Source organism: Oncorhynchus tshawytscha, linkage group LG15, assembly GCF_018296145.1.
Source record: "Oncorhynchus tshawytscha isolate Ot180627B linkage group LG15, Otsh_v2.0, whole genome shotgun sequence".
Lineage (NCBI taxonomy): Eukaryota > Metazoa > Chordata > Actinopteri > Salmoniformes > Salmonidae > Oncorhynchus > Oncorhynchus tshawytscha.
In genome coordinates this window covers 11,272,575-11,285,820 of record NC_056443.1, presented here as the reverse complement: position 1 = coordinate 11,285,820, position 13,246 = coordinate 11,272,575, and the positions used below count along the sequence as shown (strand labels likewise).

General features: G+C 43.5%; 1 protein-coding gene across 1 annotated transcript; it reads left to right on the top strand.

Moving 5' to 3' along the window:
• The first annotated feature begins 4,399 nt into the window (after positions 1–4,399).
• Positions 4,400–12,623, top strand: LOC112214405 (flocculation protein FLO11). Its single transcript, XM_024373101.2, has 4 exons — positions 4,400–4,673; positions 6,070–6,298; positions 8,104–8,377; positions 8,686–12,623. Exons 2-4 carry the CDS (start codon positions 6,206–6,208, stop codon positions 10,296–10,298), a joined length of 1,980 nt encoding a protein of 659 aa, XP_024228869.1. The 5' UTR covers positions 4,400–4,673; positions 6,070–6,205; the 3' UTR covers positions 10,299–12,623.
• Positions 12,624–13,246: the final 623 nt, after the last annotated feature.

Below are 13,246 nucleotides of genomic sequence, written 5' to 3'. Positions count from 1 at the left end.
GATTTATCACCAATATTTACATGCTAAAATCACCACTGGGAGTCCCTAAACCCAATATTGTTTGAAGAAAATGCATTCATTTGTTGAGGCCACGAGATAGCAGTGGTGTAAAGTACTTAAGTAAAAATACTTTGGTGGCCTCCCAGGTGGCAGCGCTAGCTGTGCCGCCAGAGACTCTGGGTTCGCACCCAGGCTCTGTCGCAGCCGGCTGCGACCGGGAGGTCCGTGGCCTAGTGTCGTCCGGGTTAGGGAGGGTTTGGCCAGTAGGGATATCCTTGTCTCATCTTACACCAGCGACTCCAGTGGAGGGCCGGGTGCAGTGCGCGCTAACCAAGGTCGCCAGGTGCACGTGTTTCCTCCGACACATTGGTGCGACTGGCTTCCTGGTTGGATGCGCGCTGTGTTAAGAAGCAGTGCGGCTTGGTTGGGTTGTGTTTCGGAGGACGCATGACTTTCGACCTTCGTCTCTCCCGAGCCCGTACGGGTGTTGTAGCAATGAGACAAGATAGTAATTACTAACAATTGGATACCACTAAATTGGGGAGAAAAGGGGGTAAAATTTATTCAAAGTATTTTTTAAAATACTTTGAAGTACTACTTAAGTAGTTTTTTGGGGTATTTGTATTTTACTTTACTAGTTATATTTTCGACTACTTTTACTTCATTACATTCCTAAAGAAATACTTTTTACTCCATACATTTTCCCTGACACCCAAAAGTACTCGTTACACTTTAAATGCTTAGCAGGACAGGAGAGTGTCCAATTCGCACACTTATCAAGAGAACATCCCTGGTCATCACTACTGCCTCTGATCTGGCAGACTCACTAAACACAAATACTGTGTTTGTAAATGATGTCTGAGTATCCAAAAATAAATTATTAAAAAAACAGAAAATGATGCCATCTTAATACAAGGAATTTTAAATGATATGTACTTTTACATTTACTTTTGATATTTAAGTATATTTTAGCAACTACATTTACTTTTGATACTGAAGTAATATTTAAAACCAAATACTTTTAGATTTTTGCTCAAGTAGTATTTTACTGGGTGACTCACTTTACCTTGTCATTTTCTATTAAGGTATCTTTTCATTTTACTCAAGCATGAGATTTGAATACTTTTTACACCACTGCTAGATAGCGGGGATCAGTGGCAATTTTAGCATGTAAATCTTGTGCAAGCACTAAGAAGTCAGAACAGTAGGCTAAATTATGAGGTGGGAAAGGGACCAAATTATTAGGGTGAGGCACATGGGCTACTAACAGCTTACTACACAACATACACTTAGCAATACTTTCTTAGCTACGGTATAGATATCTCCCTGGCATATTACATCATTTATGCAGCAGCATGCAGGACATTTTAGGACTCACCATTGTGCTGTGCTCAATTGAACAGGAAGGTGGCGCGGTGGTCCTTCATGAGGGCAAATTTTGTCATAAAAGTCTGGCATTCTCTGGATTTATGGTGCTTTCAAGACAACTGGGAACTCTGGGGGGGACAAGGTTGAATCATGACGTCAGTGATCTTCAGGTCAGAGCTCTAGGAAGAGGACCGCGTTCCCGAACTGGAATTCTGAGTTTAATAATTCTGCATTCTGAATTCCTGGTGAAGCTGGTTGAGAGAATGCCAAGAGTGTGCAAAGCTGTCATCAAGGCAAAGGGTGGCTACTTTGAAGAATCTCCAATTTAAAATATATTTAGATTTCTTACACTTTTTTGGTTACTGTCTGATTCCATATGTGTTATTTCATGGTATTGATGTCTTCGCTATTGTTCTACAATGTAGAAAATAGTAAAAATTAGGAAATACCCCTGAATGAGTAGGTGTGTCCAAACTTTTGACTGGTACTGTATATACAGTTGAAGTCGGAAGTTTACATACACCTTAGCCAAATAAATTGAAACTCAGTTTTTCACAATTCCAGACATTTAATCCTAGTAAATATTCCCTGTTTTAGATCAGTTAAGATCACCACTTTATTTTAAGAATGTGAAATGTCAGAATAATAGCAGAGAGAATGATTTTATTTCAGCTTTAATTTCTTTCATCACATTCCCAGTGGGTCAGAAGTTTACATACACTCAATTAGTATTTGGTAGCATTGCCTTTAAATTGTTAACTTGGGTCAAACGTTTCGGGTAGCCTTCCACAAGCTTCCCACAATTATTTGGGTGAATTTTGGGCTATTCCTCCTGACAGAGCTGGTGTAACTGAGTCAGGTTTGTACGCCACCTTGCTCACACACGCTTTTTCAGTTCTGCCCACAAATGTTCTATAGGATTGAGGTCAGGGCTTTGTGATGGCCACTCCAATACCTTGACTTTGTTGTTCTTAAGCCATTTTGCCACAACTTTGGAAGTATGCTTGGGGTCATTGTCCATTTGGAAGACCCATTTGCGACCAAGTCTTGAGATGTTGCTTCAATATATCCACATAATTTCCATTTCTCATGATGCCATCTATTTTGTAAAATGCACTAGTCCCTCCTGCAGCAAAGCACCCTCACAACATGATGCTGCCACCCCCGTGCTTCACAGTTGGGACAGTGTTCTTTGGCTTGCAAGTCTCCCCCTTTTTCCTCCAAACATAACGATGGTCATTATGGCCAAACAGTTATATTTTTGTTTCATCAGACCAGAGGACATTTCTCCAAAAAGTACCATCTTTGTCCCCATGTGCAGTTGCAAACGGTAGTCTGTTTTTTTTATGTCGGTTTTGGAGCAGTGGCTTCTTCCTTGCTGAGCAGCCTTCCAGTTTATGTTGATATAGGACTTGTTTTACTGTGGATGTAGATACTTTTGTATCTGTTTCCTCCAGCATATTCACAAGGTCCTTTGCTGTTGTTCTGGGATTGATTTGCACTTTTCGCACCAAAGTATGTTCATCTCTAGGAGACAGAACGCATCTCCTTCCTGAGCGGTAGGACGGCTGCGTGGTCCCATGGTGTTTATACTTGCGTACTATTGTTTGTACATATGAACGTGGTACCTTCAGGCGTTTGGAAATTGCTCCCAAGGATGAACCAGACTTGTGGGGGTCTATAATAATAATAATAATTCTGAGGTCTTTGCTGTTTTATTTAGATTTTCCCATGATGTCAAGCAGAGGCACTGAGTTTGAAGGTAGGCCTTGAAATACATCCACAGGTACACCTCCAATTGACTCAAATGATGTCAATTAGCCTATCATAAGCTTCTAAAGCCATGACATCATTTTCTGGAATTGTCCAAGCGGTTAACAGGCACAGTCAATTTAGTGTATGTAAACTTCTGGCCCACTGGAATTGTGATACAGTGAATTATAAGTGAAATAATCTGCCTGTAAACAATTGTTGGAAAAATTATTTGTGTCATGCACAAAGTAGATGTCCTAACCGACTTGCCAAAACTATAGTTTCTTAACAAGAAATGTGGTTGAAAAACGAGTTTTAATGACTCCAACCTAAGTGTATGTCAACTTCCGACCTCAAATGTATATATTTTTAGCTGAACAGGTGGTGCTCTGCTCCGCCTTCCGTGAATGATGGATCGCCACTGGGTGCTCCAGCACTGCAGGTGGCGTTAAATCACCGATATTAGCTTTACGCTTTTTTCAAACACAAAATAAGAATATATGTTACTTTAAAATGGCGATAGCGCTCGACGGTGCTGCTATGCGGTCACGGAAGCCATTATGGCACAGCTACAAAGACGAACCCTCATTCTATTATGGGTGACGAGTAGGGTAACGCCAGCAGCAAAAACTGCGGCCAAAGACTTCCGAGTCATGACTAAAAAAAAACATTTCCTCAAATTAAACGCAATGTTGGAAGGTAAACCAAACTACATAACACTCCAATTGTCTTGTATTTTAATTTTGGTGTCGCTATGGTGATAACAGTTCTTTTGGAATTACAATAATTATGTCATTCATTAGGCTGGGGAATAAAAGAGATGCTCTATGATTCATGAAAATAACAGACATGCCTGCCTATGAATGAAATGATATTAACAAGGCCAGGGTATGTCGTGCACTGGGTGCCAATCTCATTTGTGCCAAAACTGAAACTATCGAAATTCTAGTCTAGAGAGTGGTTTGTAAAATGTTGGTCCCAATCAGGGCAGGGCAAAAGCTGCTACGCGGAATTTGTAGGCTAAACAGTATTATTAATTACATTTCGTGCATGATATGAACTCATAATTATTAAGGTTATATGGTCTGTAGCAAAAGGTTTGCAGAACATTCCAGATGTGACACGTTAGTGCATGCGTTAAGTTCAAGGTTGCTTAAATGTGTAAGTGAAAAAGCCTATAATCGCCGACTTATTTAACTGGGACTCAAAGAAAGGCGGTCTTAATCGTTTATATGAGTCAGTGGGCAGTCTCCAGCACTTGAATGAAAGCTCCAGTTTACTGCTCAGCTGCTGTATTGGGTGGAGTCCTGTGCGCTTAACGCTCCACTGGAACAGGAGACCTGCCACATTACGCACGGAGAGTTCGCCAAGCACGCCTGTTCCGCGAGGAGACGGGAGGGAAGAGAACTTACAGAACAAAGCTAACGATTTCATGTTTTTGTTTACGAAAAGGAAGAGTTTGTTAATCCATCCCTTTTATACAGAGTGGAGTTTTGGGACATTTTTTATATTTTTCTCTGTAGCCTATGATTATTTTAAGATTATTTGAAAAGGTAAGTGCATCTCTCAATTTTTAAGAAAGTTAAGTAAAGTACATTCAATGTAAATGTGTCTACCATACCCTGTGTCTATGGAAACCTATTTTGGACTCACTGGGTAGAATATTTGCCCAGAAAATACTGGGACTGGGAATAGGAAGTCCCAGTGTCCCACAGCAAAATATCTTGATTTGAGGTTTTATTTGATCATGACCTAAACTCATAAGCTACATCGAAACCAGTGGCGAGAATGGAATGTGTCAAAGCAGTCACCTTGACAAATCACTCAACAGCTTTGAGCGTCCAATGTAGGTGTATTTGAAGGTCCTAAACACGGAGGGCTTGTCTGGTGGAGCCTGTTTGCTCGTCGCTAACATACCTGATCCAGAATAACTAGTCTATCAGTTTATGAGCTCTGTACCAGTGATTCTGTGCCATAACTACCCATGGAGTGACTGGTGGGGGAAAAAAACTACATGTAATAGGTATATTGTAATAACTACATGTAATAGGTATATTGTAATAACTACAAGTAATAGGTATATTGTAATAACTACATGTAATAGGTATATTGTAATAACTACAAGTAATAGGTATATTGTAATAACTACATGTAATAGGTATATTGTAATAACTACATGTAATAGGTATATTGTAATAACTACATGTAATAGGTATATTGTAATAACTACATGTAATAGGTATATTGTAATAACTACATGTAATAGGTATATTGTAATAACTACATGTAATAGGTATATTGTAATAACTACATGTAATAGGTATATTGTAATAACTACATGTAATAGGTATATTGTAATAACTACATGTAATAGGTATATTGTAATAACTACCTGCTATAGAGAGTGTAATAACTATCACAAATGACAAGGACACACTCGTCGAAGGACCTACTGAACAAGGTGCACCTTGTTCTTGCCTATGACTTGGGGATGTGCTCCCCCCAGCTGAGGAGACCAGCAATGGCAAACATGACGACCTGTTGCAAAATGACTGTTGATACTTCACTTCAGCTGAGATGGTTGAGTCAGTGTCAGCTTGGAGTTCAAACTTTGTGTTGAGAGTTTGGTATTTACATGATGTAGACTTACACTGAATAAGTGTTTGGGGAGGGGGAAGGAAGGAAGGAGGGAGACATTTTCCCAAGGAGAGCTGTGGGGGAGTGTTCTGTTCTCACCAGCTGTTTCCCCCGAGAGTATTTAGAGAGTCAACAACATCATATTTATGTTATAGTAAACCAAAACACCACTGTATTATTACATTCATTCTATTACAGTCTTAGTCCAGGCTATCAGGGAAGTAGTCTTATACTGTACAACTACTACTGTGTTATTGTTTGAGCTGGCCTCCTTTTCTTTATGCCGTTCCTCCTCTCTCTATTTGTTTCTAGACTGTGTTTGAGGAGATTAAAAGATTATTCAGAGTGAGAGCAGACGCGTTCCAGGACTTTATCTCCAAAGACTGCTCGGAAACCACTGACCCCTCATGAGATACCCACAAGTCACCTGGCATTTGACCCGATAACCATGGACGTCCGAGTGCAGGCCAATCCTAACCTCCATTTCGGGGTCAACGGGGGTCATGATGGCGCTAATAGAAACTCCCGCAGTAGACCATTTGTGAGTATAACTTGAATGAAAACATTTCAGTTAATGTTTTTTTTTTCTTAGTATCTCAAATATAAAATTCGAAATATTTCTCCATTTGTTCACAATTTATGCACCCATGTTAGGGGGGTATGGCATTGAAGAATTCACCTGTTCCTGGTTGAGAGCAGGTGCTTTTCATTGTGTGACTTGCTGTGCTTTTCAAACCTGACTGTGCTGTTTATACAGCGAAGTCTGTCTCCATGCCCCCCTCTGTCATACTGTCACTAAGAAATTACACAGGAATAACCACTACATCCTGTTGCATGCCTCAGGGATGACACACACACACATATATACACACATACACATACACACACACACACACCACAGAGACTAAGGGAAACCGGTTAAGGTGCAGTTTTGTAGGTCCTGCATCACACAACAAAAGTCAGTGGTGTTTGGTTTCAACTGAGTTTGTCTGCAGGTGTGTGTGTGTGTGCGTGCGTGTGTGTTGGTGCGTGTGAGTGTGCACATGGGTGCGTGTGTACATGTGTGTGTATGGTTGGTGTGTGTATGTGTGGCTGAATAGAACAGGTCTGTGTTGTGGTAAATATTTACCTCTGGTAAAGGTTGATCTCTCCATCCCTACAGTGATGCCTAGCAACGAGATGGCATTCTGCTGCAGTGGCAACCTGTTACCCTAGTAATCACAGGCACAGGGTCGTAACCTGAAACTGCAAACAAAAATAGTTTGTTTGTCACTGATTGACAGTGATGGTAATTGTCAATGAAAGGTGTATGGGTGCATCTGTTTTTTACTTTCTTATTGCAATAAAAAATGGGCCATGGTCAGCCAGGTATTTGTGTCTGTGTGTGCTTTCCTGGGTTTGTGTGTCTACTCCCTACATGTGTGTATTTAGATGACACATTGTTTTATGGGGGATCTACAGTATATATAGCTAGTCTCTAGCTGGATTGTGCATTCTGTTGACCTAATGCCTTTTTCCTAAAACATTAAGGTTCATTTTAAACAATCTAACCAGGTTGCCCTTTGATTCAGCGCATTATCTTGAGTGAAACAGAACCCAGAGAGCAGTGGAAAAGCTATAGTCAGTGTCATCCAGCAGCTGTCAAAGCAGCCCTATCATTGGATACCCTATGCCTGTTGTTCTGTGGCTGCATGTGCTCTGTACAGAGGGACAGGTAGTGATGTAACATGTAGGCAGTGAGGTCTCCCTGTAGGAGGGGCTAGAGGGTGTAGACCCTCCCTCCAGGGCTCTGAGCTTGGTTGGGGGGATTTAGAAGGTTGGGAGGTGGGAGAGCACGAACAAGCAGCCCTGTGTTCTCACCGTCGCTCATACACATACATAAACATACGAGAGATGGCAGGCAGCTTGATGGATTGGGACACAGGGTCTCTCAGTTAAGAATTGTGCAAAAATGTTGGCAGTCAGCTGTCCACCAGCGGGTGGTCTCTAATACATGGCGCACCGAACGAACGCCAGACGAACGGCAGATCAACATTTGGTGTGGTCCTTTCAAGTAGGAGGAGAAAGGCTAAACCAACAGGATCTATGTTTGTTTACATCCTTTACATAACTCTTTTGGGCAACATGAAATATATTCCATACACTAGACCTGGGATGTTATAGGAGATACATTACTGTGACATACATTATTGTATAACAGTAACTCATGTATGACCAATTACCCCTTAACCAAAGAGCACCTTTAACCTACGTTTTTGATGATCTACTAGTGTGTCCCTGTAGCCGGTTCCATTCAAGTGACTCGTGTGTGTTGTGTTGCCCTGTGCTCTGTGTCACCCCCTACAGGAGGATAACGCGCTTCAGTTCTTAAGCCAGGAGGAGCAGGATTGTATCCTGTTCTTTGAGGAGACCATTGACTCCCTTCTGACTGCCCCAGTAGTAGATGAGCTTGATGGACCAGGACCCCCCATCCTGGCATCTGCCCCCAGCACCGTAACACCCCGCTCAGCCTTGGACAGACCCACCAGCACCAAGGACCAGGACATCATAGACCTGGTTCGCCCAGCACAGCCTGATCTAGTCCACCCCATACAGGCACCGTTCAAGTCCTCCATGCCAGGTACAGCACAGTCCACTACTTGCTCCACCCTGAACAGTACTGTTTACATTTGATTATAATTACCAGTCCCTTTTGATCATTAGAATTACTACAGTCAAATGAGATCAGACTTTATCACTGTCATCAGAATGACGGATTACTCAGCATTGACATTTGCAGCGTGTAGTCATTCTACAAGAAACATGATTCAGACTTGCCATTGACCCAATGGTTTTTTGAAGATATAGACTTGTCATTGACCTTGTATTTTGAAGATACAGAACATGTCGAGAACTGATGAGTTTACTTCTCAAACTTTCTTTTTGCAGATTTCACCCAGAATATGGTGATGAACAACCCTGAGAGGCATTTTGATAACAAACCGAGGCGCGAGGGGATGGAAAACTTCCCTACAGAGTGCAACCTGCCCCTTCCTGGAAAAGACAATGCCCCCTATGGCCACGCCCTGTACCAGCCTGTAGGCTCCGTCCCCACCCCCGTCGTCATCGCCCAGAAGATCGCCGAGAACCAGGGGAGCAGGGGGAATACCAACATCCTCTCCTCCTCCCTCCTGTCCAACCACCGTAGGAACCTTGATTTGGAGAACATAGAGAGACCACCCACCTCCCCAGATTATCCAATCAAACAGGGTCCGACCACCTCAGCCAAGCCCAACCATTACCCTGTCAATATCAGCATGATAATGGGCAGCAACCAGCACCACAGCGATTCGCTGGCCAGTGTGAACCTCCAGGACAGGAAGTCTCAGATGCTGGCTAACCTATCAGGGACGTCCCACCCTGTGGAGGCAGAGGAACTCCATGGGCTGCAGAAGGTCCAGGTAAACCTTCCCACCCGCAGTGTGTCTTTCAGGGATCCCACTCCAAATAAGTCTCGGATGGAGGCACTGTCCAAACTGGGCTTGAGCCGAAACCGCTCCCCGTCAGGGGATTTCTCTCTTATAATCACCCCCAAGAGCAGCACAAACGCCAAACCCGCTGCTGCCCCGATTCCGATTGCCACCCCTACACCCGTTCCTACACCTACACTGACACCCATGAGTAAACCAGGCGTGGCCAGACAGGCAAGCCCCTTGCCACCAGTAACAGTCAACACCAACAGCTCTCACGCCAGTATCCATGACAACAAGCCTGCTTCTCCCCCGCCCGAAGTCTCGTCCAAGGACTTTAACAGCTACGGCGGGAAGACCATCGTGGTGAACCCCTCTAAGGCTGCTGCTGCTGCTCCCTCTACCAGTAGCCATGGCAGTAAGGCCCACCCAGTGACCTCTCACAGTGACTTCAACTCTTACGGGGGTAAGACTAAGGTAATGAAACCTGCTCCTGTTACCACAACCAGGCCTGATCCACCACAACCAGACATCCAGAGCAGGGCCATACCTCCCCCAGCATCCACCTCCGCCAGAGTGATGCCTACCCCAGCCTCCAACTTCACCCCAGCCAAAGTGATGCCTCCCCCTGTCTCCACCCCCACCCCAGCCAGAGTGATGCCTCCTCCAGCTTTCAACTCCACCCCAGCCAAAAGGATGCCTCCACCAACCTCCACCTCCATCCCAACCAAAGTAGAAACCATGCCCTACGAGGTCAACGGCTACGGGGGGAAGACCAGAATGGTCACCCCATCCCACACCACCCCCTCCCCCATTACCACCCCTGACATCCTCACACACACTCTAGTGAGGTCCCCCAGCAAAGCTTCATCCCCAGTGCCTTCTCAAGCCCCCAGACCTTTCTGCTACAGCACTCCCCTTAGCTCCAACACGGTGGTGGCGTCTCCCCCGGAACCCCGGCCGAAGTCCGCCGTCTCCAAGCCGTCCTTCCGCTCCCAAGGGATCACTGTGCAGTTCTCCGGACGGGGAGCGTCGGATGAGTCGCGCAGGGATGCGCTCCGGAAACTGGGACTGCTGAAAGACACTTTCTAACTCTGGGATCGCCACCTCTGTCATCCTTCTTTCATTGTCTCCTCTGCATAACCTCCATTCAGATTCCAGGTGGACAGGCGCAACTAATGCATCCAACGTTTTTTTTCTGAAAGGATGTGAGGTGTGGCAGGAGAGGATACCTACATTACTGTGGAATGAAACAGGTTCCTGGTTGAAACCCGGCACACCAGGTTCTGAGCCAATGAATGCTGACAAACGAGTCCGACGCGTCACATGGCCTAGTTGACAAATGAGCACGTGTACGTTTTTTTTTTCTTCAAATACACACACACGCACTCGTCAAACACATACGTGCACATGCACTCATACCCACAAATACATTCACCTAACAACTCCCACACTCCCACGGAGCTGTTATATGCATCAAAGCTCCGTCTCTTTAATGTGCTCTATTTAACTGTAATCCTACTCAGTGTTTTACATTGCCTCTGAACCAAGACATGGTTTTTCCCGCTACATCACAGTAGACATGTACCTCTATTTTTTTCTCTGGGCCAAAACAGACAAAAAACAGACCTGTGCAAAGGGGAACGCAGACAGCTGAATGTCTTTGGCATTGGCACATTTGGCAGAGACAGACGTTTTACTCCCTTTGCCTCCCCCTGATGTCACATACTCAGCTACCAGTGAGAATCCTTTCATCCTCTCACTCTCCAAAGATGGATTTATATACCCCCCCCAAAAAAAAAAACTACATTTACTTTGTATGACACTATATTGATTACTGATCGGTTTGAGGCTGGTACTGCTGGTACTGATAAAGTGAACTTGAATCATTAGAAACTGACATTGAAGTCACCTGAGAATTGAAGAGCCTCACAGCATGTTATTTTGTTAACCGATATGAGCATTGTTGCTGTCCAGGGGGTTATTATGAGTGTGATGTATCTCACCATACAGTTCTTATGAGCATGAACAAGGACATGGCTTATTTCCTGGTAGAATGAGGTTGAATTAGCTTCACTCACTGATCTATTAGAATGTACCTATATTCCCTGTGAGGACGGTAACCATCCTACTCATGCATATTGATTATATTTTACTATATAGGTATTTATGCACCCATTGATTCCCACTGCTGCCTTATGGTATGTTGAAGACAGGTCACTCGGAAGGGGCTTACATTCCTTCAGGTAAGAGCAAAGCTTATAAACGTAACGATTGATTGACATAGCAAGCAAACTAAGCAGCAATTAAAATAGTTTACATTCATTTACCTCATATGCTCAGCTCTAAGGATATAACATTATTGGAAGTTCTGAAGTGACCCCATGTGTTTATCTCCTCATATGACATTTTTGTGACTGTAAGTAACAGAAAAGAACCCAGGCTTGAGTTTTTAGGAAAGGAGTGATATGTCACTACACCGCTGGCTAAAGGGTATTTTTTACTCCATGGATGTGCCTCCCACACAAAACCACTAAATGTGGTTTGAAAAGTAGACTTTTACTACTTTGAGGGTGGAGAAATGTACTTAGTGAGGACTGGCAAGGGCTTGTAATGCCCAAAACACAAACACCGAAGCCACAGAATCCAGAAATACTCACAAGGACCATTTTCTTTTGTTCATGTATGCTGCACTTGCATTTGCAATATGTAATTGAACTGTCATCATAACTGATGCCTCTTGTTTCTCTCTGGACTGCGGCTATATTGGTACATAACCCTGTGCGTGTGTGTGCGTGTGTGTGTGTGTGTGTGTGTGTGTGTGTGTGTGTGTGTGTGTGTGTGTGTGTGTGTGTGTGTGTGTGTGCATGTGTGTGTGTGTGCGTTTGTGTGTGTGTGCGTGTGTGTGTGTGTGTGTGTGTTTGTGTGTGTGCGTTTGTGTGTGTGCGTTTGTGTGTGTATGTGTGCTCGGGTGTGTCTGCGTGAAACATGTTTGTCCATTTTAAAGTTTTATTTGATGAAAAAAGTCAGACTCCGGTTTTGTAGTTCATCTACAGTAACTCATGAAGGATCCTGTGTTACACCATGCACACATTATTGTGGTTGTGTGAGTGAAACATATTTAACTATTAATATCTTGACTCCGGTTTTGTAGTAAATCTACAGTAACTCTTGAAGTATCTAATACACACAAACACACACTGGGGGAAATATACCTGTAGTTTGCAGACCCAGAGCGAGAAACAAAAAAGCCTCACGGACAACATCTTTATTTGACATTCAATTAACATTTACAAATTGTCAACTTAAGTTGCTGGTATGGTACAACAGCGCCTTCATATTTGTTGCTCATTGTCAAATTGTACACAACGTTTAATGTACATCTGTGTCACTTAATAAAGAGAGTAATATACATGACTTTTCCTATCCAGAGTTTGTTATTCTTCGCAGGGCATTTACTATGGAATGTTATGGATGAGTAGAATCTCAGTATTTGGTTTATAATGATTGACCTTCCCTGGGAAATAATTCACCATGGTTTTAATTGAACAGTAAACGGACACGACTTCCATGCATGCATTAACTCATCTCAGCCTACATTCTAAACACTCATTCTATTACCCTTTTGACTGTCCATCCATGAAGGTCATGATTCCAAAGTTCCGTGTCTCCTTTCTGCCGCTACGATGAAATAATTGGAGAGTCAAATTCCCATAAATCTTCCTCGATATTGTTTTAAGCTTTCCCTTTTTCAGATCTGACGGCAGAGGAAAATTGGAAGACTATTGAGATACTTTCTCTTACATACAGAATATTTCCTGGAGCGCTGTAGCCTCTGTGTCCTCTCTCTGATAGGTGGACGGCAGCTCCCAGTTTCACATGGGTATGCTGTCTACACTGCAGTCAGACCACTTTTCACCGCCCCAACAGGGAGCCTTTCTTTCCCTCTGTGGGGCATTGGTCTAAGTGTGTATCTGAGTGTGTGTGACCAAGAAGATCTGGGGCATTGGCTTCTTTGGGAGTGTGAGCGAGGGCAAGTA